At 51.3% G+C, this 23,241-nt stretch overlaps 1 protein-coding gene across 3 annotated transcripts in view; it reads right to left on the reverse strand.

Annotated features, from left to right (window-relative positions):
- Positions 1-19,741: 19,741 nt before the first annotated feature.
- The window catches only part of ULK2 (unc-51 like autophagy activating kinase 2), a 67,103-nt gene continuing 63,603 nt past the window's right edge, over positions 19,742-23,241 (reverse strand). The window contains exons 27-28 of one of the 3 annotated variants that reach the window (XM_079905336.1): positions 22,552-22,640; positions 19,742-20,661 (exon numbers count right to left, since the gene is read on the reverse strand). In XM_079905336.1, coding sequence (XP_079761462.1) covers positions 22,582-22,640 — 59 coding nt within the window. In that variant the 3' untranslated portion in view covers positions 19,742-20,661; positions 22,552-22,581. Of the gene's footprint in view, positions 22,641-23,241 lie in introns of all 3 variants that reach the window. The other 2 variants (XM_079905335.1, XM_079905337.1) reach the window with 2 other exon arrangements.

Consider the following 23,241-nt stretch of genomic DNA (forward strand, 5'->3'; position numbering starts at 1 on the left):
AGGCACAGTCACAGTGAGCGTGCACGCAGCTACCCGAGGACGCCCCATCAAGGTGAGATCTCTAAGCCTGAAGAATCGCAGGCCGGGGCTTTCTACACGAGGCCCCACCAATACGTGGGTCTGCCCACTTGTTGAACAGCAGAGAAGAGGGCCACGGACCAGTACCGACTGCCAGGAACCTCCCCGGTGAGGTCGGTCACCCACGGAGCCAGAGATGCTTGGGCAGAGAGGACTCTGGGATAACAGATGTTTGCTGGGCGTCTGCTCAGTGGGGATGGAGGCCTGTGTGGAAGACACATCTGGCCACTTCTCACACCGCCCCTGCTACCTGGACTCTGGGCTTCCTCCCACTGGGCACTTCCTGCCACCCTCACCCACCAGCCTTGCTTCCCTACAGGCTCCTGCAGAGGTGCTCTTCCCTCCCCCCTCCCTCCCCCTGGAATGCCCCTCCCGTACAGCCCTCATCATCACGCTTCCTCCTCTTCCTCCACGTTATTTTTCTCCAGACCATGTATCACCCTCTGAGATGCTATTTGTCTACTTATTTTGTCACCTGCCACCCTCCAGCTAGAATTTGCTTTGTTCACTGCTGTATCCTCAGCACCCAGAACACTGTCTGGCACATAGTAGGTGCTCAATAAGTGAATGACGGAATAAACAGAAAGTTTCAAAATAATATGAACCCTATAGTGGCTGGAATATGCACAAGATGCTACAGGGCCTCAGATGAGAGTCCCGAGGGAGGGAAACGGAGTCTGAGCTGAATGGGAGGTATTTAGGCTTGGAACAGCAAAAGCAAAGGCACAGAGGCAGGAAACAAGGTCGTGTGTCTTCGCAGTTATTAAGGTGCTATTAAAAACGTAACTAATGGGAAAAGAATTTGAAAAAGAATAGGTACATGTATATATATGACTGAATCACTTTGCTGTACACCTGAAACTATCACAACATTGGGTTTTTTTGTTTGTTTTTTAATATTTGGAAACTTTATTTTAATGAACAATTCTTTTCTGGTGTGATTTTATTTTATTTTTTGGCCGTGCTGCGTGGCATGTGGGATCTTACTTCTCCAACCAGGGATCGAACCCGCTCCCCCTGCATTGGAAACGCGGAGTCTTAACCACTGGACCACCAGGGAAGTCCTAACATTGTTAATCAACTATACTCCAATATAAAATAAAAAGTTAAAAAACTAAAAGAAAAAATAAAATTGTAATTGAACCTGTTGGAGATGCATATTCCCAGGCTCCACCTGCTTGACAAAATCAGAAACTCTGGGATGAGGCCCAGCCATTGGTGGTGTAACAAGTCCTCCAGGTGATTCTGATGCCTCCAGGTGAAGTTGGGGAACCAGTGACTCACCAGTTACTGATAACAGTTTACTGGGAGGAGTTCCCTTTATTCGGTGTTTTTATTCCTTTAAGAAATTGCTATAAGAAAATCATATTATTTATTGTTGAATATCTGCTACAAGTTACAAACATATATATGGATTTATAAAATTATATTTTGTAACTATATAAAGCTGGGAAGATTGATGGTAATGATGTGAATATGAGAGAGATTTTATATTGGCCTGTGACACAGAATTCAGTTTACATGTTTCAAGTGGCCAAGGAACTAGGGTGATGGCATAAAACCTTATGAGAAATTGTTCTAAGGAACGAATAAAAACTTTGTAGTGGCAAACGTGAAGTCATCAGGTGACAGCAGGTGTGACGTGAGGCATTATTCCAGGGACACATCACAAATCTGGGGCTGCCTGTGGTCTTCACGGCCAGCACTCAGGCAGCAGTCACTTGTGCCGTGACTGAACGCATGGGGCCTCTGGTGACAATTCCACAGGGAGGGTGTTATTCTCCCCATTTTATATAAGGGGGACCAGAGACTTGTCAGAACGTTGGTCCAGGCTCTCACTGCTCACAGGTGGCAGAAGAAGCCCTTGAAACCACCAAAGCCCAGGCTCACTCACCGAATGCAAGCCGTCTCCCCGGAAGTGAGGTGCAGCCAAAGCAACCCCAATAGGAAGTGACGTAGTCCATGCCCGTTCCCCACGGGGGTGCCCTCCTGCCCTCCTTCTGAACGTTCTGATTATCATTACGCAGACGGTTCCAACCAACCTGGGGATCTGGTTCCTCAGGCTAAGTGAATGGATGGAAAGAGGAAGGACGACGGGGAGGAACAGCTGTGAAGAACAGTGAGGAAGATGCCGACTGGAAGGATCAATTCCATTTACAACAGCATCAGAAAGAAGAAGTAAATTTAAATGTAAACTTAACAAAAGAAGTGTAAGACTTATACACTGAAAATTGCAACACATCGTCGAAAAAAATTAAAGATCTAAATAAATGGAAAGAAATCACAAGTTTGTGGATTGAAAGACATAATACTGTTAAGGTGACAGCACTCTCCAAATTGATTTACAGATTCAATGCAATTCCTGTTAAAATCCCAGCTGGCCTTTTTTTTTTTTTCAGGAGTAGCTGATCTTAAAATTCGTGTGTAAATGCAAGGGACCAAGAAGAGCCATAACAATTTTGATAAAGAAGAAGAAAGCTGGAGGATTCAATTTCAAAAGTATAACAACACTGCAGAGATCATGATACTGGCATAAAACAGACAAGCAGATCAATGGAATAGAGCTGAGAGTCCAGAAACAAACCCTTACACGTGTGGCCAACTGACTTTTGACAAGGCTGCCAAGACAATTCAGTGAGGAAAAAGAACAGTCTTTCCAACAAAAGGCACTGGGATGACGGAATATCCACATGCAAAAAGATGAACGTGGACCGTTACCTCACACCATACACAAAAATTAACTCAAAATGGATCATTGACCTAAATGTAAGAGCTAAAACTATAAAACTTCCACAAGAAAACATAGGAGTAAATCTTCATGTCCTTGGGTCAGGCAATGGTTTCCTAGATAACAAGACCAAAAGCACAAGTGACAAAAGAAAAAAACAGCTAATTGGGCTACATCAAAGCGTGGGCTTCCCTGGTGGCACAGTGGTTAAGAATCCGCCTGCCAATGCAGGGGACACGGATTTGAGCCCTGGTCCGGGAAGATCCCACATGCCGCGGAGCAACTAAGCCCGTGCGCCACAGCTACTGAGCCTGCGCTCTAGAGCCCGCGAGCCACAACTACCGAAGCCCGTGCACCTAGAGCCCGTGCTCTGCAATAAGAGGAGCCACTGCAACGAGAAGCCCTCGAACTGCAATGAAGAGCAGCCACTGCTCGCCACAACTAGAGAAAGCCCACGTGCAGCAACAAAGACCCAACACAGCCAAAAATTAATTAATTAATTAAAAAAAAATGTCAAAGCATTTGTGCTGCAAATTATACCAGCAAGAAAGTGAAAACAAAACCCACAGACTGGGAGAAAAGATTGGCAAATCATGTATCTGATAAGGGACTTAGAGTATATAAAGAACTATTACAACTCAACTTTTATCGTTTGTCAGTATTAGACAAATAACCCAATTTAAAAATGGGTGAAGGATCCAAACAGACATTTTTCCAAAGAAGATATACAAACAGCCAACAAACACATGAAAAGATGCTTGGCATCATTCGTTATCAGGGAAATGAAAGAGAAAAACACAATGAGATACCACTTCCCAGCCACTAGCATGGCCATTAAAAAAAAAAAAAAAAGGCAGAGACAATAAGAAGTGTTGGCGAGGAGGTGGAGAAATTGAAACTCTCCTACACGGCTGGTGGGCATGTAAAATGGTGCAGCCACTTTGGAAAACAGGCAGTTCCTCAAAGAGTTAAACACAGAGCTACCATATGACCCAGCAATTCCACTCCTAGGTCTACACCCAAGAGAAAGGAAGACCTGTGTCCACACAAACAGTTGTACATGAATGTTCACAGCAGCATGATTCATAGGAGCCAAAAAGTGGAAACAACCTAAATGTCCATTAACTGATGAATGGATAAACAAAACGTGGTGTATCTGTACAATGGAACATTATTACGCCGTAAAAAGAAATGAAGTTTGGATACATGCCTCACCACGGATGAGTCTTGTGGACAGTATGCTCCAGACACATAGGACTACGTAGTGTACGACTGATTCCATTCATATGAAACGTCCAGTAAAGGCAAATTTATAGAGACAGAAAGTAGGTTAGGGGCTGCCTGGGGCTGAGAAAAGGGGGTGGGGGCAGAGGGTGAGGATTGACTGCTAATGGGTACAGGGTTTTTTTAGGGGGACAAACGTGTTCATGATTAGGTTGTGGGGATGTCTGCACAAAAAACTAAAAAAAATTGAGTTGTACACCAAAATGAATAACATGGTGTTGAATTGTATCTCAATGAAGCTATTAAAATATGTATATCATATTCAGTACCCTCACTCTGAGAAAATAGGAAAATGCATTAGGAAAATGTGGAATCTCCCCTACAGAGAACTGAAAATCATTTACGTAGATCACGCCCCCAGGAGGAGGTGGAGTGTAACCCTCTTTTCTTACGTGTGGGATGTGTGTAGTGACTTCTTTCCAAAGAGGCCAGGGTGGACTGGTCAGGGGAGTAACTCTACACAGAAGAAGCTGATGAACACGACCTCAGCGGGTGTTCAAGGTCAAGGTCATGGCGACCCCATGTCCCCTGGATACCACGTGATAAAAACCGGCGCTTCCACTCTGTGGTCTGCTTCCCCAAACCCAAACCCCCAGTCTAACCATGAGATGAACATCAGACATGCCCAAACTGAGGGAAGTTCAACAAAATACCTGAACAGCCCTCCTCAAAACCATCAAGGTCACCAAAACAAGGGAAGTCTGAGCCCAGAGGAGCCTGAGGAGATGGGACAGTAAATGGAAGGTGGTCTCTGGATGGGATCCAGGGACAGAAAAGGGACATTCGGCACAAATCAAAGAAACCCGGAGAGAGCATGGGCTTCGGTTAATCACACACCAGCATCGGTTCACTAGCTACAACAAACAAGATATCGGCAATAGGGAATCCACGTGCAGACGACCCAGGAACTCTCCACACTGTCTTGGCAATTTTTCTGTAAATCCCAAACAATTCAAAAGTAAGATTTTTATTTTAAAATGTCATCTGGAGGCAGCACACAGGGTAAACGAGTGCTAGCTCAGGGGTCCCCAGCTGTGAGGCCTGGGAAAGACGCTTACCTTCCCGGGGCCCCGTTTCCCCATCAGTTAAAATACGGGCGCCAGAATCACGAGCAGTTGTGTGGGACCCTGAAGAGGCGACATGCGTGAAAGGACTTTGGAAAGTGAAATTCCTTCCAAAATCATCCACGGAGAGAGGTAAGCTTCAGTGAGCTGCACCACTGACCTAAGCTAACCTGCTCGTCTTCCTAATGTCATACGGGCACTAGGTCTTTGCCTCGGGAGCCCTTCAGCCTCCAGGCGGGCTGCCCTTCCTCCTCCCGTCGTCCCCACTGCTTTCCCAGTCCGGCACCGGCTCCCCTGCTGTCGCCTGGTGGATGCCCCCCCTCCTGGCACCATGGGTGTCGCCTCCCCACTGAGATCCCGCCATGTAAACTTCCCGTATAAACTTCCGGGTGAGGCACAGTGCTGGGGCTCACTGGCCTAGAGGGCTGACTGCTGGGGCCTGGTTGGAGCGAGGCGGACAGCGTGGGTGGGGCAGGCTGGACTCGGTTTCGCCCAGCAGCTCTGACCTCGGGGTCCCTCCCGCCGCCGTCCTGGGTTCCTGGGTGCAGCGCTGAGCCACTGGAGGACACTGGGATTTCAAATACTGTTTAGAGAGCTTCTCCCCGGACAGCGGCAAGGAGAGCGGACCGGCTGCATGTCTGGGAAAACGCAGGAAGGATCCCCGGGGGTCCCTTCCCCTCTATCTGCCCTGAGGGCAGAGACTTGGGTCGGAGAAGCTGCAGGTGTGCATCCCGGGAAGTCAGTGGGAGGAAGAGGGAAGCTCCCCCAGGGATGCTGCAAAGGTCCCCCACTGTCACCCGACCCTGACCTTCCCCTGTGCAGGCTCCCAGGAAGCCCCCAGGAAGCCAGGGCTGAGTTGGAACAAAGGGCAGCCCGGGGCTGGAGTGGGCAGGGTTGCGCGGCCCGGCAAAGTGCAAGTCACGGTGAGCTGGGCGCCTGGTCCGACCCCACCCAGAGCCCCCGCCTGCTGGGGGGCAGGCCCGGGCCGCCTGGCACTCCTGCTTCTCGAGCGTGGGAAGCCGCACCCCGATTCCTGACAAACACGAGTGCACCCCATCGCACACCAAGTCTGATATTTATTCTAACAAGGGTGAAAATCTCTCCGTTTTATTTCTGCATGGTGATCACACAAACATAATTCCGTGAACCTGCACAATGTGATGACTAGTTTTTAGAGCCGCCCTTTCCTTTCACACATAACTGGCTTGCCTCTCCCTCTGTCAGCACCCCGTAAAATTCCAGTGTGCACCCCCTGTGTTTTTCCCAATGCTTATGTAACATCCGATAAAGTTAAATGTACATGACACACTGGGGGCTGTCGCTGCTTTTAAAACAGGGGCTCATCAGACACGGGCTCTGATCCCCCGCTGCCTCAGACCGCGGGATCCACTCTGTCCCCTCTCGCAGCTGTTTAGTATTAATATCAACAACGTTTGATGTGCACAGGACCAGAATGCTCCCTGTTGAGGGGAAGCCACCTGGCTTCCAGCTTTTGACCGATGCTCCATAAGCCTCCTTGAACTTACGGGTGTTTTTATTTCTCTGTAACAGAATCCCAGGAATGTTGGCATTTTTGATTTCGTGCGTGTTGCCCGATGGATTTCTGCAAGGCGGTCCCTGGAGGCCAGCAGGCTGTCCGGGCTCTGGTCCAGTCAGGCAGCCAGTGCCCTGCGTTCTTGCCACTTCTCGGCTGTTCCCTGACCCCGGCGGGTGGGCTGGTGCATTGTCACACCTGTGCCGGCCACAGGCCTTCGCCCCACTTCTCTTCTGTGTTTTCCTTGTCAGCGTTTAAGAGCTCTTGCTGTTACAGCTGCTGAGTCACTAGTGCTCTCCTTGGTCCGTCACTTGTACGTGGACTGGATTTATGGTGCCTTTTGCTACACGTGAGTTTTAGTATAGCCAGCGAGAACTCTTCTGTTTTAGTTTGAATAAGGAGGGTTCTCTCTCCTGTCCTATGTGGTTCATCTAATTCTCGGGACATTCTCGTAAGATTTGTATTATTATTTACTCTGAGCCCATCAAGAGACTATTTTATCAATAATGCGGACGTCCCCTATATGAGCTCATTTAATCCTCACAACTGCAAAGAGGTAGGAACTATTATGATGTCCATTTTATAGATAGGAAACGGAAGCACAGAGAGGCTAAGTAATTGGCCTAAGGTCACACAGCTGCTAAGTGACAGAGCTAGGCCTCACCTGGCATCGATTCCTTGATCCCCCATCGAAGGCTCACACCCTTGGGCTTCCCCATTTCCTCCAGGTTTTTGAATTTTTGCTGTAGTGTTGAATAGTTTCCTTAAAATGCTTTAATCTCCTGACCCTGTCATTATGTCTCCTTTCTGAACCTTAACCTTGTGTGTTTCTGTATCTCATTTTTCTTTCACAAAGAAAGTGCAAGTCAGGGTGAGCTCGGGTTCTTCTGCTCACGGGTGTTTGCAAAGACCAGGCCGCACTTATCTTCTAAGAGAAGCGTGAAGCTAGGTTTCTGATTCATTTCTGTTCTTCTTCATCAATTCCATCTTCCTACTTTCTTTTTGTACTTAAACTGGGTAAGTAGGTCCTTTGACTTTTGTTTTCCTATTTTAATACTGATGGCCTTTGTCTTTATTTCCCACTGAATATACGGTTTTGCCGTGTCCTGGAGTTTTGAGAATGTAACATTCTTACTTTCACCACTTTCCAATAATTTTTAATTTCCCTCTTGATGGCCTCTTTAAGTGTTTTTTGTAAGTGTGTTTCCTAATATCAAAGTAGTTAACATTATATTCGTCACACCTTTATTATTTACTGCCAGTTTTCTCAGATTATGATAAAAATATGGCCTTCTTCTCTGCTTTTCTCTATTGGTTCAGGTCTTCTTTGTGGTCAAATAGATAATTTCTGTAGCCGTTCCAGGGACATACGAATGAGATGTATTATTTCTGTTCATAGATGTAAAAACCTCCACCTATTGAATCAAACGTACCGACTTTTCCTGGGTGTATTACCCAGCTGTCCTTGCAATTCTGATACTTCTGCTCTGTGTGTTTAACCACATTTTGCTTTGTTCATACAAGTTTATGACTGATCCCCTTTATAATTTTTGCTTTTCTTCTTCCTCTGTTGTGATCTTAAAGGCCACCTTATCTGATGATCTGATGTTAATTTGGGTGGTCCTGCCTTATTTTTGTTTGCACGGGTCTGAGCACCTAAGTCCCTCCAGCCCTTCTTTAGCCTGCGGCTTTACATGCATTTCTCATAAATGACAGAGGGAGGGTTTGTCTTAGACGCCCTCTGACCGTCTCTCTGTTTTACTAGAAGGACTGGGACCTTCCATCGCATTCTTCCCATTACCTTTGTGTCCACTCTTCACGTCGCTCTCTCCTCTCTGATGCTCACGGTTCCTCCCTTTCCCTGCTCATCTGAAAGCTCTGCCGCCAGGGAAGCCCCTGAAACGGCTTTTTAATGTGTTTTCAATTCCTGCTTCCAGCTGTGCCTCCTCAAATCTTTCTGTCCCTTCAAACACTGCGAGCGGCTCCATCACTTCCTGGTCAATTCCCGTGCCCAAAGCTCCGTCCAGACTAAGTTAGCACTTCGATCCCAGCGCACAGCCTCCGCCAGCTCAGCTCCAGTCTGTGGCCCCAGGAAGGGGACAGGTCTCATCCCGCCTTGTCCCCCGAGGCTCTGTCCCCCAAGGCTCCGTGGCCCTGGTGCGGGGGCTGACAGGAGAAGGGACCAGGGCAGTGTCCTTCTGCTTACCTGGCGCTCCCCACGGCCTCTGGGGACTCCCAGGGGTCCCGCAGCTCCTGCCCACCACACAGGTCCCGGGAAAGGAGAGATTTCCCCGCACCCTCAGTTCCAGCCCCACCCTCCAGGGCACCTTCCTCGGGTCCCCTCACCTGGCTGGCAGCTCCCCTGGTATCAGCGAGATGGTCCACGGGCGTGCCTCCTTGGAGTGCTGTCAGCTGGAGGAAAATCACACATCCTCTTGTGCAAATGGGGCCCCCTCTGCCTGGCTGTCTCTCTCTGGCTCTCTTTTCCAGCTCCATCATCTCGGATGACACAGAGGGTAGCTCAGCAAGCCCCCTGGGTGAGGAGATGTCCCTTCTGCAGGCACCCCGATCTCTCTCGGTGACTCTCGGAGCCCCCCTCGGTTGGCTTGGAGAGGTGGGGACTCCACCTTTGGGGGAGTGTTGGGGGGGAAAGGAAAAGGCCACAGGCCCCCCTCAGGTGCACGACTTCCTTGACTCTTAAAATTGCTGCACTTTCTAGTTCCCCGTCTCCATGGCAGAGAGATGCTGGAAGCAGTTCTCTCCCTCACCTGGAGCGAGGTCTCCACGGGGCGAAGGGCCAGAGTGCCCCAAGGAAGGACAGACAGAGCCCAAGGGGAGGGGGCGTTTCAGGCCCTAGGGCGTGGCTGGAGAGCTGGCCATTCCCACACTGGCACACATGCCGGTCTCCCCTGAGTCCATACTGGTGATGCTGGGGAGGGGTCGGCAGCCACTCTTGGGACCGCGGAGCCGCTACAGGGAACACGGCCCGGTCAAAACCATCTGCACAGCTAACTACAGCAGAGCATCATCCAGCCTTGAAAAAGGGAGGAAATCCTGGGGACTGCCCTGGTGGTCTATTGGATAAGACTCAGCACTCCCAATGCAGGGGGCCCGAGGTTCAATCCCTGGTCGGGGAACTAGATCCTGCATGCATGCCGCAACTAAGAGTCCTCATGTCACAACTAAGGAGCCCGTGAGCTGCAACTAAGGAGCCCGCATTCTGCAAGCCGGTGCAACCAAATAAATAAATTTAAAAAAGAAAAAGGGGGTGTACTTCCCTGGTGGCGAAGTGGTTAAGAATCCTCCTGCCAATGCAGGGGACACGAGTTCGAGGCCTGGTCCGGGAAGATTCCCACATGCTGCGGAGCCACTAAGCCCATGTGCCGCAACTACTGAAGCCCACGCGCCTAGAGCCCGTGCTCCGCAACAAGCAGCCTCCGCTCGCCGCAACTAGAGAAAGCCCGCGTGCAGCAACAAAGACCCAACACAGCCAAAAGTAAATAAATAAATAAATATTTAAAAAAATAAGGGGGAGGGGAGGAAATTCTTACACCTGCTCCAACAGGATGAACACGGAGGGCGTTGCGCTGAGTGAAACAGCCAGTCACAGAAGGACGGGCACTGTATGGCTCCACGTGTATGAGGTCATCAAATCCACAGAGACAGAGGGTGGGATGTGGGGGGGTGCCAGGGGCTGGGGGAGGGTGTAGAGTGAGGGTGTAATGGGGACAGAGTTTCAGTTTGGGAAGATGAGAAGGTTCTGGAGATGATGGTGGCGATGGACGCACAACAATGCGAATAAACTTAATGACACTGAATCGTGCACTTAAAAATGATGAAGATGGTCAATTTTACGTTGTGTGTGTGCCTACGTGCTCCGCTCAGTTCCACTGCTAGACTCGGCTCTGAGCTGTGGACACCATCTGGGAACTAGAGCTACTCTTCCCATCAAACCAGGAGCCTTCTTTGTCACGGGGGCATGGAGAGAACCCATTTCTGCAGACTTCTCCCTACCCGTGCCTGACAGGTGTGGACTCCAATTTCGCTGAGAGCTGTTTTCCTCCATTATTGCGGCTAATGATGACACTCAGCTCATGTATGTCTCAACCAGACTCCATGTTATTTCCTTGGAACCATCAGTTGACCTTTAACATGGACCTTAACTCTGACTAGAATTTAAAGTCTCTGTATCAGCACAGTGTAATTTCCGTTGCCCTTACTCTCCGCCCCCTTTTTTTTCTATTTTAATCAGAAAATACAGTTAAATACTGAAAAAAAAAAAATCCCATCCACATGGACCCAGTAACGTAGCAGATGCATGGACACCCCACCCTCTACTGAGCCCCCTGCCCCGGGTACTGGGGCGGGAGCCGCGGTGGACAAAGGGCAGAGGCGACCCTCGCCCTCACAGAGACCCCACCCTGCAGGGACAGAGCCGGCAGAGACTCTCGGAGAGCTGGGTGGAGGCCCTGTGCAGTGGGTCAGGGGAAGTGGCCCCAGCACTTGTCCAGGTGTGAACCAGCTCCGGCTTTAAGTGAGCAAGGCTAGACTTGCTGAGACATGGGTGGAGGATGACAAAGCCGAATCAGGACAGCAGTTACCTTTGGGGCAGGGAGAGGAATAGATAGCGGGTGGGGGGGGCGGGCGGAGAATGCACCAAGGGCTTTCTACGTATGTAATTTCTAAAGCTGGGTGGAGGGAACACAGGTGTTAAGTATTTTCGTATATTTTTGCATGCCTATTTCATTGTTTAAAGTTAAGACTATTTTTTAGAGCAGTTTTAGGCACAGCAAAACTGGGGGGGAGACACAGGGAGCTCCTGTGCACGCCCTGCCCCTCTGCATGCACAGCTTCCCCACCATCAACACCCCACCACAGGGTACATCTGTTACCACTGATGAAGCGGCACGGACAGGTCATCCCCACCCAGAGCCCAGAGTTGACATGAGGCTCACCCCTGGTCTTCTATATTCTGTGGGTCTAGACAGATGTATCATGAGCTGTATCTATCATGATCATATTACACAGAGTATTTTCTCTGCCCAAAAGAAGAAAAATGTAGCTTTCGAGGTGTCTGTGCGACGTCCAAGCTAAGTGTCCAGTGGTCATGGGAGTGTTGCTGGGTCAGAGCCCCATCGTAGACATGGGCTCCCCTGCGGGGTGAAACTGAGAGCCAAAGAAGGGAAAACAGGATTGAATCCTGGAAGCCACGGGCTTGAACAGAGCGGGAGAGAGGCAATGGATTCGGGCGCAGCTTCAGCAGAGCAATTTATCTATGAGACCAAAGAAGTGAGGGAACCATTAGGTACTAGCAGCCTCACTGGGGCATCACTGGTGAACAGCACAGGATTGGAGCAGCCCGCAGGCCCGACACGTCAGGACCGGTTAAACAAATGAAGGCGCAGCCATTCAAGAAACAGCTGCAGGTCTGTAAAAAAGGCAGATGTTCATAATATGTTCATACATAAGGAATACAAGTTTTAAAATAGTATATTTTGTATAATTCTATTCTTTTTTTTAAAGTATTACCCTGGGTAGGTGTAGGAAGTACTTTTTTTTTTTTAAATTTATTTATTTGGTTGTGCCGGGTCTTAGTTGTGGCATGTGCGCTCCTTAGTTGCAGCTCACCGGCTCCTTAGTTGTGGCATGTGGGTTCCTTCGTTGTGGCATGCAAACTCTTAGTCGTGGCATGCAAACTCTTAGTCACGGCATGCAAACTCTTAGTTGCAGCATGCATGTGGGATCTTAGTTCCCTGACCAGGGATCAAACGCAGGCCCCCAACAGTGGAAGCACAGAGTCTTAACCACTGGACTGCCAGGAAAGTCCCTACAATTCAATTTTTACAGAAGATTTTGTTTGCACAGGGAAATCATGTGGGCAGATGAATTAAAATGGTAATATAATCTCTGGGATGATGGGAGGTTTGTTCTTTTCATTTATCTGCCTTTGTAAAGGTTTCTGCAATGAACACAAAGTACTTACGAATACAAAAAGGAGAAGGGCCTTCCACAGGGAGCAGGTCCTGTCACTTCCTGGAATGCTGAGAGAGGAGTGGGTCCCACGGCAGGGAAGCTGTGCATCTGGGCTCCACCGGGCCAGGCCTGGGAGACAGACTGGCACGTTGTCAGCCCTTCTCAGTGCCGCGCAGGCGAGGCGTAGGGAAGCCTCCCTGCCTGCGGGTCTGAGGGAGGGTTCCTCCCACACAGCGGGGTCCAGAGTTCTCCCCTTCCCTCGAGGGGTGGATTTGGGGGAGCCCCCGACCCCTCCAACCCCAGGATGTAGGAGACTCCACCCCTCAGGCAGACGGCTGTGCCCTCCCCCTGCCCTTAGCCTCTGATGGTGTCTCCAGTTTTCTGCCAAGGTCCCCTTACACCAGCCTGGCCAAGACCCCAGCCCACATCTCTCCTCTCGACACCCCCCTCACATCCTCTACAAACACCGCAAAGCGCTTGAGAGCCGCTGGCTAGGTGCGACCTCTTGGCCACCTGGGTTCTCAGGTCTCAGACACCATCCACGATAGCCCCCGGTCAGAAGATACACATAAAAGTCCCCCTAGGCTCCTTGGTGCCAGCAGCCCTCGGCCTTCCATCTGCGGTGTAGGGGTGGGGAGGGGCCTGAAGCACAGTCTTGGCCTCAGGCCCCGAAAAGGCAGGGCCGAGATAAAGGCTCCTGGGCAGGACCTCGAGCTCAGGGGCGTGAGACGGGGAAGGGGAGGCCACAGGAGGACAAGTGCTGTGCTGGTGACCACGCCACCCGGGCTGCGGGCTGCTGCGGACCACGTGGGGGCCAGCCTGGAGGCCGGGCTGCTGCAGGGCAGGCACCAGGGCCGCTGCTTGTGGCTCGTGGCACAAGCACTGGGGTCTCTGGACAGAGGTTGGTCGACCACTGGACAAGTCTTCCACGACCTGGTTTGTTCGGCGCTCCCCCTGGTGGCCACTGGCATGAAACGCAACGCTGTGCGCCCACTCCGAGGTCATCCGCTCGGGCCACTCCTAGACCTCCGCATGTCTGATTTCCCGGTCTCCCTTCTAGGCCCCGGCAACCCCCCACAGCCTTCACCACCACCCACATGTCTGCATAGACCCTTAACCTGGACCTCTCCTCTCCACGCAAAGGCAATGGCTGTGCACAAGCTCTGCCCACCTTGCAAACGGGGTCTTGCGTGTGACCCAGGAGAAGCGAGGTGGTCGCGCGCGTGCGTGTGTGTGTGTGTGTGTGTGTGTGTGTGTGTGTGTGTGTGTGTGTTTGGGTGTGTACGTGTGTGTTTGGGTGTGTACGTGTGTGTCTGTGTGTTCTCCTCTCTGACACCAGGCAGGGTTGCTGCAGGATCAACCCCCCGGAGCAGCACGGACACAGGGTCACAGCAGCGCAGCGACACCTGTCCTGCACGTCCTGTGCCTGATTTCTGATTTTGTTCCCAGGCTGCGGCAAAACTCTTTTTACAAATAGTCATTTTTCACCAATTCCGTTCTGCTTAAATCAGCCAGAGAGTCCTTTCCATTCGTGGCAGGCTGCAAAAATGGCCACAGGGATTCCTCCCCCCGCCCCCCCTCCCGGGTGAGCAAAGGGTTTCGTGGTAGGTCGTTGCCGTGCTTCCCCACCTTGAACCTGTACTCGGTCCACGGGACACTGGGAGATCTGACTCCACAGGGCTGAGGGGCGAGCGCCTGGGGCTTGTCCTCTGAACAGGGCTGGGCCGGCAGTCGACGGCAGAACGTCAAGCAAACCCACAAGCACAGGTGAGCCACCTCAGGCCACTGAGCACCAGCCACGCTGAGCCAGAGCAGAGCCACCCAACTGGACCACAGAATTATGAGAAATAATATGTGTTCACTGTGTTAAGCCACTGTCTTTGGAGGGGTTTTGTTACACAGCAAACGTGAGCTCATACAGGATGTCTAGCAACGGAGAACCCCACCCGATCCACCCACATCTTATTCCTCTCCAAGTCCTGTGGGTTTTCACTGCTCCCTACCTCTTCAAAGCAGGCATTTCCTCCTCTATGTTTCAGTGGATGTCCCTGCAGCAATTTATGCCGCCTTCCATCTTTTCTCCAACCCACCAGTTCAATCGGGCCACCCCCTCTGCTTCGAACCTTCTTACGGCTGCTAGAGGGCCTCCCCCAGCCTTCCTCGCCGCTCACTTTGTCCCCACACGCCGACCTTTGGTCAGGCAGGGCTGTTGCCGAGCGCCTGTGTCCATCATGGGATGGACGCACTCACACGTGCATAGACACGCGCAGAAGAGTCTCTGAGCGCAAGCAGAGTCGTTGCTATACCTGCATTTGCGGCGGTGCGGCAGGGCGTGAGCTTGGGGGAGCCTGCCTGAGATGAATCCTGACGCAGGCACCGACCACTGTGAGATTCAGCAAGTTACTTCCATCTCTCAAAGGTGGCTGCGAGGTTCACACAAGTTCACACACGTGAGATTCTTGGAAGTGCAATGGCACAGGACTGCACACAGCGTCTGCCTGGAATGCGGACATCACCACTATCATCACCACCACCACCACCATTGTCACCACCATCACCATCACCACCACCAGCACTATCGTCACCACCAGCATCACCATCACCACCATCATTGTCACCATCACCATGACCATGACCATCATCACCACCACCACCATCATCAATGTCACTGTCATTTTCCACAAATATTTGTTGAGCACCTGCTCTTTGCCAGGCACTGTCCTAGGAGCTATGGACACTATGAACAAGACAGATTCCTGCTTGAGAGAGCTGACATTTTAGTGAGGTGAGTAGAGTAACAAGTAAAAATAGAAACAGGGTAATTTCAGAAACTGGTTACTGGGCTGCAAAAAGCAAACGGTGCTGGGACAGAGAATGACTGCTGTGTCTTCGGTGCCTTTGCTGTTGCAGGCTCCCCCTGCCACGGGGCCTTTGCACATGCTAGTCCCCCGCTCTTAGAACATCCTCCCCTCCTTCATTAACCTGGTCAGCGGCCACTCATTTTTTCCTGACTTTGGTCCCATCACCCCTGCCACAAGCCCCCCCACGAGCAATAACATCGTCCACCTCTCTTTTGCGGCATTCATCATACCTGTGTGTTTATCAGTCTTGTCTGAAGTGTACACCCCGTGAGGGCAGCCAAGCCTCTCTCTCGATGCTGTACCTCCAGCACAGCAGGTGCTTAACAGTTTTGAATAACAAACAAAGCTGGAGAAAAGACCAAATTTGAAGTCAAACATTACAGTTCCTTGAAATGTATCCATCAGATTCTGGCCTAGGAAACATCTCACAGAGGAGGAGATGCCTTCCCTAGACCCTGCCTCACACCAAACCCCTCTTCCCTGTGTGCGTTCCAGGTACTCACCCTGAATCCAATCATAGAGAAACTTGGGATTTTTCCTTCTCTACCCTGGTTGGCTGGAGGCCTGGCTCTTCTCGCCCACGAAAGACCCTCCAGGGCCGCCCTCAACACAAGAGCGTGAAGGCCCCTGGGGGAAGAAGTCAGAGGGAGACCAAGGGCAGCCTTTCCCCCAGGGTCCCTCTGTCTCTCCTCTGGGGCCCGATGCCCCACCCACTCTCAAGGGAAAGGCTGGTCTCACCAGCCCCAGGAGGGGTCTGGGGGGCTCCTTGGGGCAGTTTTCCTGGAGGAAGTGGGTATAGGACTCACCTCCCTGCTTCCATCAGAAGGGAGCTGGGCTTCTGGGGGTCAGGGTCAAGTGGGCACCTGGGGACCCCGTGAGCTCCTGTGCTTAGGTTTTCCTCAGGCCCTCAAGTGCCCCTCACTGTGCAAAGGGCATTTTCCCCACAAGAATTGTGTGAGAAGGTACTACTCTGATCTTCAAAGGACGGAAAATGGAGGCCCAGGAGGGCGAGGGGACCTGCCCAAGGCCACACAGCAAGAGTGAGAAGTACCTCGTTTGTCAAAGAAGCAGAAAAAACATGTGCTCCCCAAAATGTTCCAAAACTAAGAATTGTACAGATTTTGCATTCCGTGCGTTTACTAGCCATTTGATGAAACGTCTAAGAGCAGAACCGTCGCTGGGGAGGTGCTGCTGACCCGGGAACACTGTCCACATCCGTGCTAGCTGACCCCAGCAGGGCGAGCAGCACGTATCCCTGGTGACCTGTGTCCGCCGCCGCGTGCGCTTCGATGCCCGGCTCTTCCGTGGTGCATCTGTGCGCCGGGGCCACATGCGACGGCCTGCAGGCCAGGTCCGGTCCACAGCCTAGAGATTAAGAATGGTTCTTACATTTTAAGTGGATTGGAAAAAAAAAGGCTATTTTGTGACACGTGAAAGTTACAAGAAACTCAAATTTCAGGTGCATCGTATCGGCCCCGGCTACTTTCCGTGGCACAACCGCAGAGCCCAGGAGCTGCCAAAGGTGCCGCCGTAGGGCCCTGAACGGAGAAAGTGGGCACCGCGTGGTGCCCTGGGCGTCCTGTCCGATTTCCTCTGACACGACGCTACAGACGAACAGATGACCGTGTGGAAGGAAGCTGGGATCCTCACGAGTAAACAAGCCGCTTATGTAACAGGCATCTGTTTCCCGAGAATCCCCCCCAGGTTTCATATCCTTTCTGAACTGACACGCTTTTGTCACATGCTGGCTCCTCTGACGGCGACTGAATAAATGTTGATGTGTGCTCCGCACCAACTTGTCTAAGCGTTGTTGTTTTAGCACTTTCTCAGTGGAAAGGAGCGTTCACGTCTCCAAAATCCCGACGTGCTGAGGAACCAGCCTGTGACTGCTGAAGGGCCCCCAGCCTCAGCCTCGCTAACCACCCTGCACCCACCTCCCGGGGCTTAGATCCGCCCCCCTATTGTGAGCCCAGAGACTGGGACCCTCGGCCCGTCTGTGCCAGGGGGCTTTTTACTCTGCTGCTCCAAGAAGCCTTCAGACTGAAGGGGGGGGCAGGGGGAGGGCTCTGGGGGGGGGAATTTCCTTATTTTCTCCCAGCATTTCCCCCACCTTAACTCCCCTCATCTGTTGTGTTTACTGCCAATACCTTTCCTAGCTGATGACCTGAGTTTTAGAGTTCTTCCTGGACCGAAATCACCTTGTTAAAGAATTACAAAATTAACAAGCTCAGAGTGAAACATCAGCATCGCCACCCCCCACGACAGACACTCCCGACAGGGAAGGAGAACTTGTCATCCCGCTGGACCAGCATCCTCATCACCTCACAGACCCTCCCCTCCGTGGAAGGCACCCTGCCCTCGCGAGGATCCCCAGATCAGCCGCCCGCCCTGTGGTTCATTCTCAGCGCACAGCCCGCTCACCCACCATCTTCACAGAAACCCTTCAGCTGGAACAGAGGCAGGCCCGTTGGGCCCCCATCAGAGCCCCTGGCCGCAGCTCGGTGTGCCAGGCAGAAGTCCTGTTGTCGCCCAGACGACACTCTGGGCAAAGGCACCTGTGACCTGCCCCTGCCCGGCCCACCATCTCCCTCCCCGACCTCACCCTGCAGCAGGGGTGGGGCCCAAGGGCAGAAGGTGGGAGAAGGGGCAGCTGGGTGGGCCTCAGTGCTTCAAGACGAAGACAGGGATCCACGTGCCATCTCCTGTTGAGGGACCGAGGGGAGGGCGCTGGCTTACGTCCCCGGGAGAGGGCCCCTACGTGCTGCCATCAGCAAAAGAGCCGGTCTTAGGACGCCAGGGCCTGCAAGGGTCCCCTTGGCAAACCTGGGGTTGAGGTCCCTCCCACCCAGGACGGGCCGAATCCCTGCTGGTCTACCTCAGCGGCTCTCGTACAAATAAACAAACAAGCAGGGAACCTGCAAAGTGTCCATTTGTCCGTGTGTCCCTGAAGCCCTTCCCCTGGGGATTCTGAGGGTGGTTTCAAAGCTTCTGCTCTTGGGCTCCTGCCCCAGCCCCCAAGGGGGTGGCAGGTCTGCTAACCTCACCTGCTTCTCAAAACTTGCTGCCTGCCGCTTGGCCGGGGGAGTCCAGCCAGAGACACCTGCGCACCGAGAAGCACAAAAGTGCATCAGCAGAAAGGAGAGGCTGGAAGGCCGAGGGGTGAGCAGGGCCGGGGCTCCAGGCGCGTGTGTGGGATGAGCAGCTCGTGGGCCCAGGCCCTGCCCAGCAGCCTGGCTGGCCAAACCCCAGCCCTGGCTTTTTTCTCTTTGGAAATTATTTGCCAGGCCTGCCTTTTCCATCTGTGAAATGAGGCCATTGAGGGTTGGTACGAAGATCTAATGAAGTAATAAATATAAGATTGCCACAAACCTTGAACTACAAGGGTCAGATCAATCCACAGGGAAAGGACGTCTGCAAGCAGGTGCCCAGGGCTCGGCCACGGCGGCGGGGCTGGTCCTTTCAGAAGGTGTCCAGACAGAGCCTGAAACTGGGCCTCGCCCCAAACCAAGCCTAACAGAGAGGAGCTGCAGGCTGCCCACCGCCCACGGCTGGGGCTGTTCAAACAACCTCACGCCCAGTAACTCATTCCGTTCTCACCACCACTGACCAGCTCCGAGCCGGACGCAGACAGGTGTGGAGAGGTTAGGGATGGAGAGTGCCCAAGGACGCACCGCTCTGCACAGGAGTCCGAGACCAAGACAGCTGCACCCAAGGAAACGGAGAACAGCCTGCAGCGAGCAAACCCTCAGAGACAGGACAGCCTGGGAGCAGGAGGGCGAGGGGAAGCCCCAGGGCTCGGCCACCGCTGCTGCAGCCTCCGCTCAGATCCACGCCAGGAGGCTGTTCAGAAAGGACAGCACGTTCACAACCGGCCGAGCGAGGCCCTCTGTGCAAGGGGAGCCGGAGGCTCCGCCGGGCGGCCTGCTCTGCGTGGGTCCGTGCTGCCGGCAGCTCCCAGCCTCGCCTCCCTCCTCCACAGCAGTCTGGGCACTGACCCCTGGGCACTGACCCCTGTGACCCTTCACCTGTTTGGCTCTGCCTCGTCCACAAAAGCCGAGACTTCAGGGACCGACTGTCATTTCCCGCCGTGCGGTGCTTTCCCAGGTGGGTCGCTTCTGATGTGACTCCCTCTGATTCCGGTGAGGACGATGCCACCTTGACCCCTCTCCCAAAGACAGCATTCTGGCCAGGGCTGTGACAGACAAGGCGGAGACTTGGGCAGGGCCCAGGACTTCCATGGCTGAAGACCCAGGGCCCAGGACCCAGTGTCAGTTGTCTCCCGGCGTGCAGAGGTGGATACGGATGCTCCTAGGCTGCGCCCGTCAACGGAGGGAAGACACCAAGCTCTCCGGGCGGCAGCCAGTCTCCCTGGAACAACAGAACCGCACTCTGCTCCCGCAGGAGTGAGGACTGCCCACAGAAGCTACAGGAGGCGCACGGTGCAAGCGGCAAGTCTTCCTCCGTTACCTCAAGCGCTTTTTAGAGCCAAGTCAGTGACTTCACACCCACGGTGCCCAGCTCGACTCCCCTGCTATTTATCTGTGGGGACTGAGGTGACTGGGCCCAAACAGTAACCCCCTCTCCGGGCTCCTCTCCTGGACCCCAGGAGGGGCAGAAGGACACCCCCCCTTGAAGAGACGGGCATGTGGGAAGCATCCCACGGGCCTGGCGCAGGCGCCATTAAGGCAAATCCTCACAGCAGGAACGGCCACTCGGCACGCTCACAGATTAGCCCCGTGTGCATCTGTGCGCCCGCCACCTTCCAGGCTCGCCTGAGACCCGGTGTCAACCCGTGAATGTGTGAGCTGGTTTCTCTCTTTTTTATGAAATAGATGATACAAAATCAAAAGATACACGTGGAAACATAAAGCATTTGTTTATTATTGCTATAATCAAGGCAAAATCTCTTAAAACAATTGGCCTTGATAATGGAAACATAATCAGAACCATTAATCACGAGTTTACAGTTTGTTCTTCTCTGCTGTTCAGACTTCACGGTCTCACACATACCTCCTATCACCTGACCTTTGTCGTACAAGAAGCAGAAGAATGCACTTGGAGGTCACAAAGCACAGCCCGGCCACTTCCCTAGGTACTGACTGCAGACCAAGCACTTCCTCGCTGTGAACCTGTTTCATCCTGTGTTTAAAAAACAAGCGGGAGAGGGGAGGAGGGACCGGAATGTACCCACCCCCTCGGAGGATCAGTGAGATGACACGGGCGGTAACTGAGAGAACATACAAGAAACTGCCCTTTACACTCGAAAAAATCATACAAAATGGAGTATCACCAGTGACAGTGCTTACGGCCACTGCAGGGAGGGCAGGAAGCCGCCGCACAGCCCATGCTCCTGGCAGCCTGCAGGACCGTCACCGAGCATCTGAAACCCTGGGGCAGGGCGACAGGTGTTAACCACCAAGGCTCCAAACTCACTGAGGAAGGACCTGGCCTGACAAGCCACATCACAGGGACCCAGCCTCACCCTAGAAACACCTGGTCAGTTTTATTTACCTTAATATACATCTGTACAGGCAATAATAAAAAGGCTATGACACAACAATTCAGTGAGTTTTACCTAGTTTCATGAATAATGCATGCAGTTACAAATAAGAGGTAGAAACACTGTATTAAAGACCTAAAAATATAAACATCATATAAATAAATGTTCAAATTAACTGCTGGAATTTCATACAGATAAATAAAGTAAAAATTACATTACTTCGTCAAAGTAAAGAAAAACCATGTTTTTGTTTTTATCAGTACACTAAATTAATGCCGAAGAGCTTCTGTGCAATTTGTCAGAGTTCAGGTTACATTATCTAAAAGGATTAAAACTGGAGAATGGTTTATTCAAGTATTCAAGCAGGTAAGTAAGAGAAACGAAATAACCTACCACGTAGGCACCACCTCTAGAGGGGTGTTAAGTGCCCACATTCTCCATGACTAGCTACCTGGTGAACTGTCAGGACTAACAGGAAAATGCACACAGGCTGGAAAGAGCTGCCCATTTTCCTAAGAGAAAACATACCTCATTTTTCACTAATTTCATGTAAAATTCCACATCACTAATAAGCCTTTAAGCCACCAACTTTGTTTTGGCCCTATTGCAATTCTTGAGAGTATCTCTGGACTGACACTTGTTCTGATACTGCCCCAATAGACCCAGCCTTTAGTAAGCCTAGAGGCCACAGGCATGAATGCACATTCTGCATGCACAGTAAGAAACGCAAACAAAAGCAGACAACGAGCAACTTAAAAATATCACTGAGAAAACCTGTAGGTGTAGATGAATAGGCTAAGAAAATGCAAAGGTTCACACAACACAAGTTTTTTACCACTTAAAAGTCCACGAGAAATCACCTGTGAATTCTGGAAAGCGTACGTGTATATAATCAAGTAAAATATTTTAAACAAGTCCATTGTGCCTCAGTTAGTTTTAAACTGCAAAATCCAATACACAGTTGTTTTAATAAATTAGTGCAATATGAAAGATTTTGGAAGATTATTAATATGTGTCCATATTAGATCAAATTGAAGATTTCACAATCTCTTCCAAGAGACGCCTTTCACCCCTTAAGCTATTTCTTCCTGAGCTGTTTATGGACGCGTGCTCAGACTCAGATAAACTTACCCCGGGTATCAAACCGCCTGGATGAGACGTGGCTTTTTACTTTTTCGCCTCAGTGAACATGTGGAACCCCACACTTTGCTCTGGTGACTGGCGTGAAGAGCCACTCATCGTTTCATTCCTAATTACCCTTAAGAATAACTGTACTGACAACTCTAGTTCTAAGGTACATTTATTTACCAAGTTCAAACTGAAAGTCAAGTGGAATACTCTTGCTTCTGCTTCTACAAAGAAAAAGGGAAGGGGTGACTTCTCTGATAAGGCAGGTAGTTCTGGGGTTGTTTTTCCTTTTTGAAATCACTGCTTGCTCTTTGGTGGTCACCGTGTAGGAACCTACAGTTTCCTGGGGGTGGGGCGACAGGATCCAAGCTGTGCTCCCAAAGGCATCGCCTCACACCCACCACTAGTCCTGGGGGCAGGCCTGCTGCTGCTCACAAGGTCGAGGTGCTGTAGCAGAGTGCCGACAATCTCCTTTCAATACGAGATTTATCTAGAAATAAAATAAATTCATAATAAAAATCATTTATATTTTCAAAACCAAGGAAAGAAGAACCAATGAAAAAGAATCTCTCACTCTCCACCTACACCCTCACCTCTGTTCTATCTTTGCCCCAGAGTTAACAGTTCTGAGTATTTTTTCTTCTTTCTGCCTGGTAATCGTCTAGCTTAGCGCTGCACAGTGGTAAAAGCTAGATTAGCACGTCAAATGAAGAACATTTAGGTTTTAACAGCTAGTTCGCTCACAATTGCAAACAATCTTAGAACTGCCAGCCCCTTGTGGCTCTTCAAAATGTGGTATGACTACACCTCCTCCTCAAAAAAAAACATCATTGGTCTTATATCTGACAAGTGGAAACACCATCCTGGTACCCTACCAGTGTCCACACTCCGTTCTGTACACCAAATCTGCAGTACACAGGGTTGTCACAGGGCTCTTCGGTCACGAGGATTAAAACAGCTGCCTTTCTTATTGTTTAATGATAAAAGCAAAGTTCTCTGCATACACAAACACACCCACCAATAGAGTCATGCAGTTTAGAAATCTAAAGACTAATGACAAAAGCCAACAGCTCTGTACAAGCAACCTCTCT

This window comes from Stenella coeruleoalba (genome assembly GCF_951394435.1).
Source record: "Stenella coeruleoalba genome assembly, chromosome: 19".
Classification (NCBI taxonomy): Eukaryota; Metazoa; Chordata; class Mammalia; order Artiodactyla; family Delphinidae; genus Stenella; species Stenella coeruleoalba.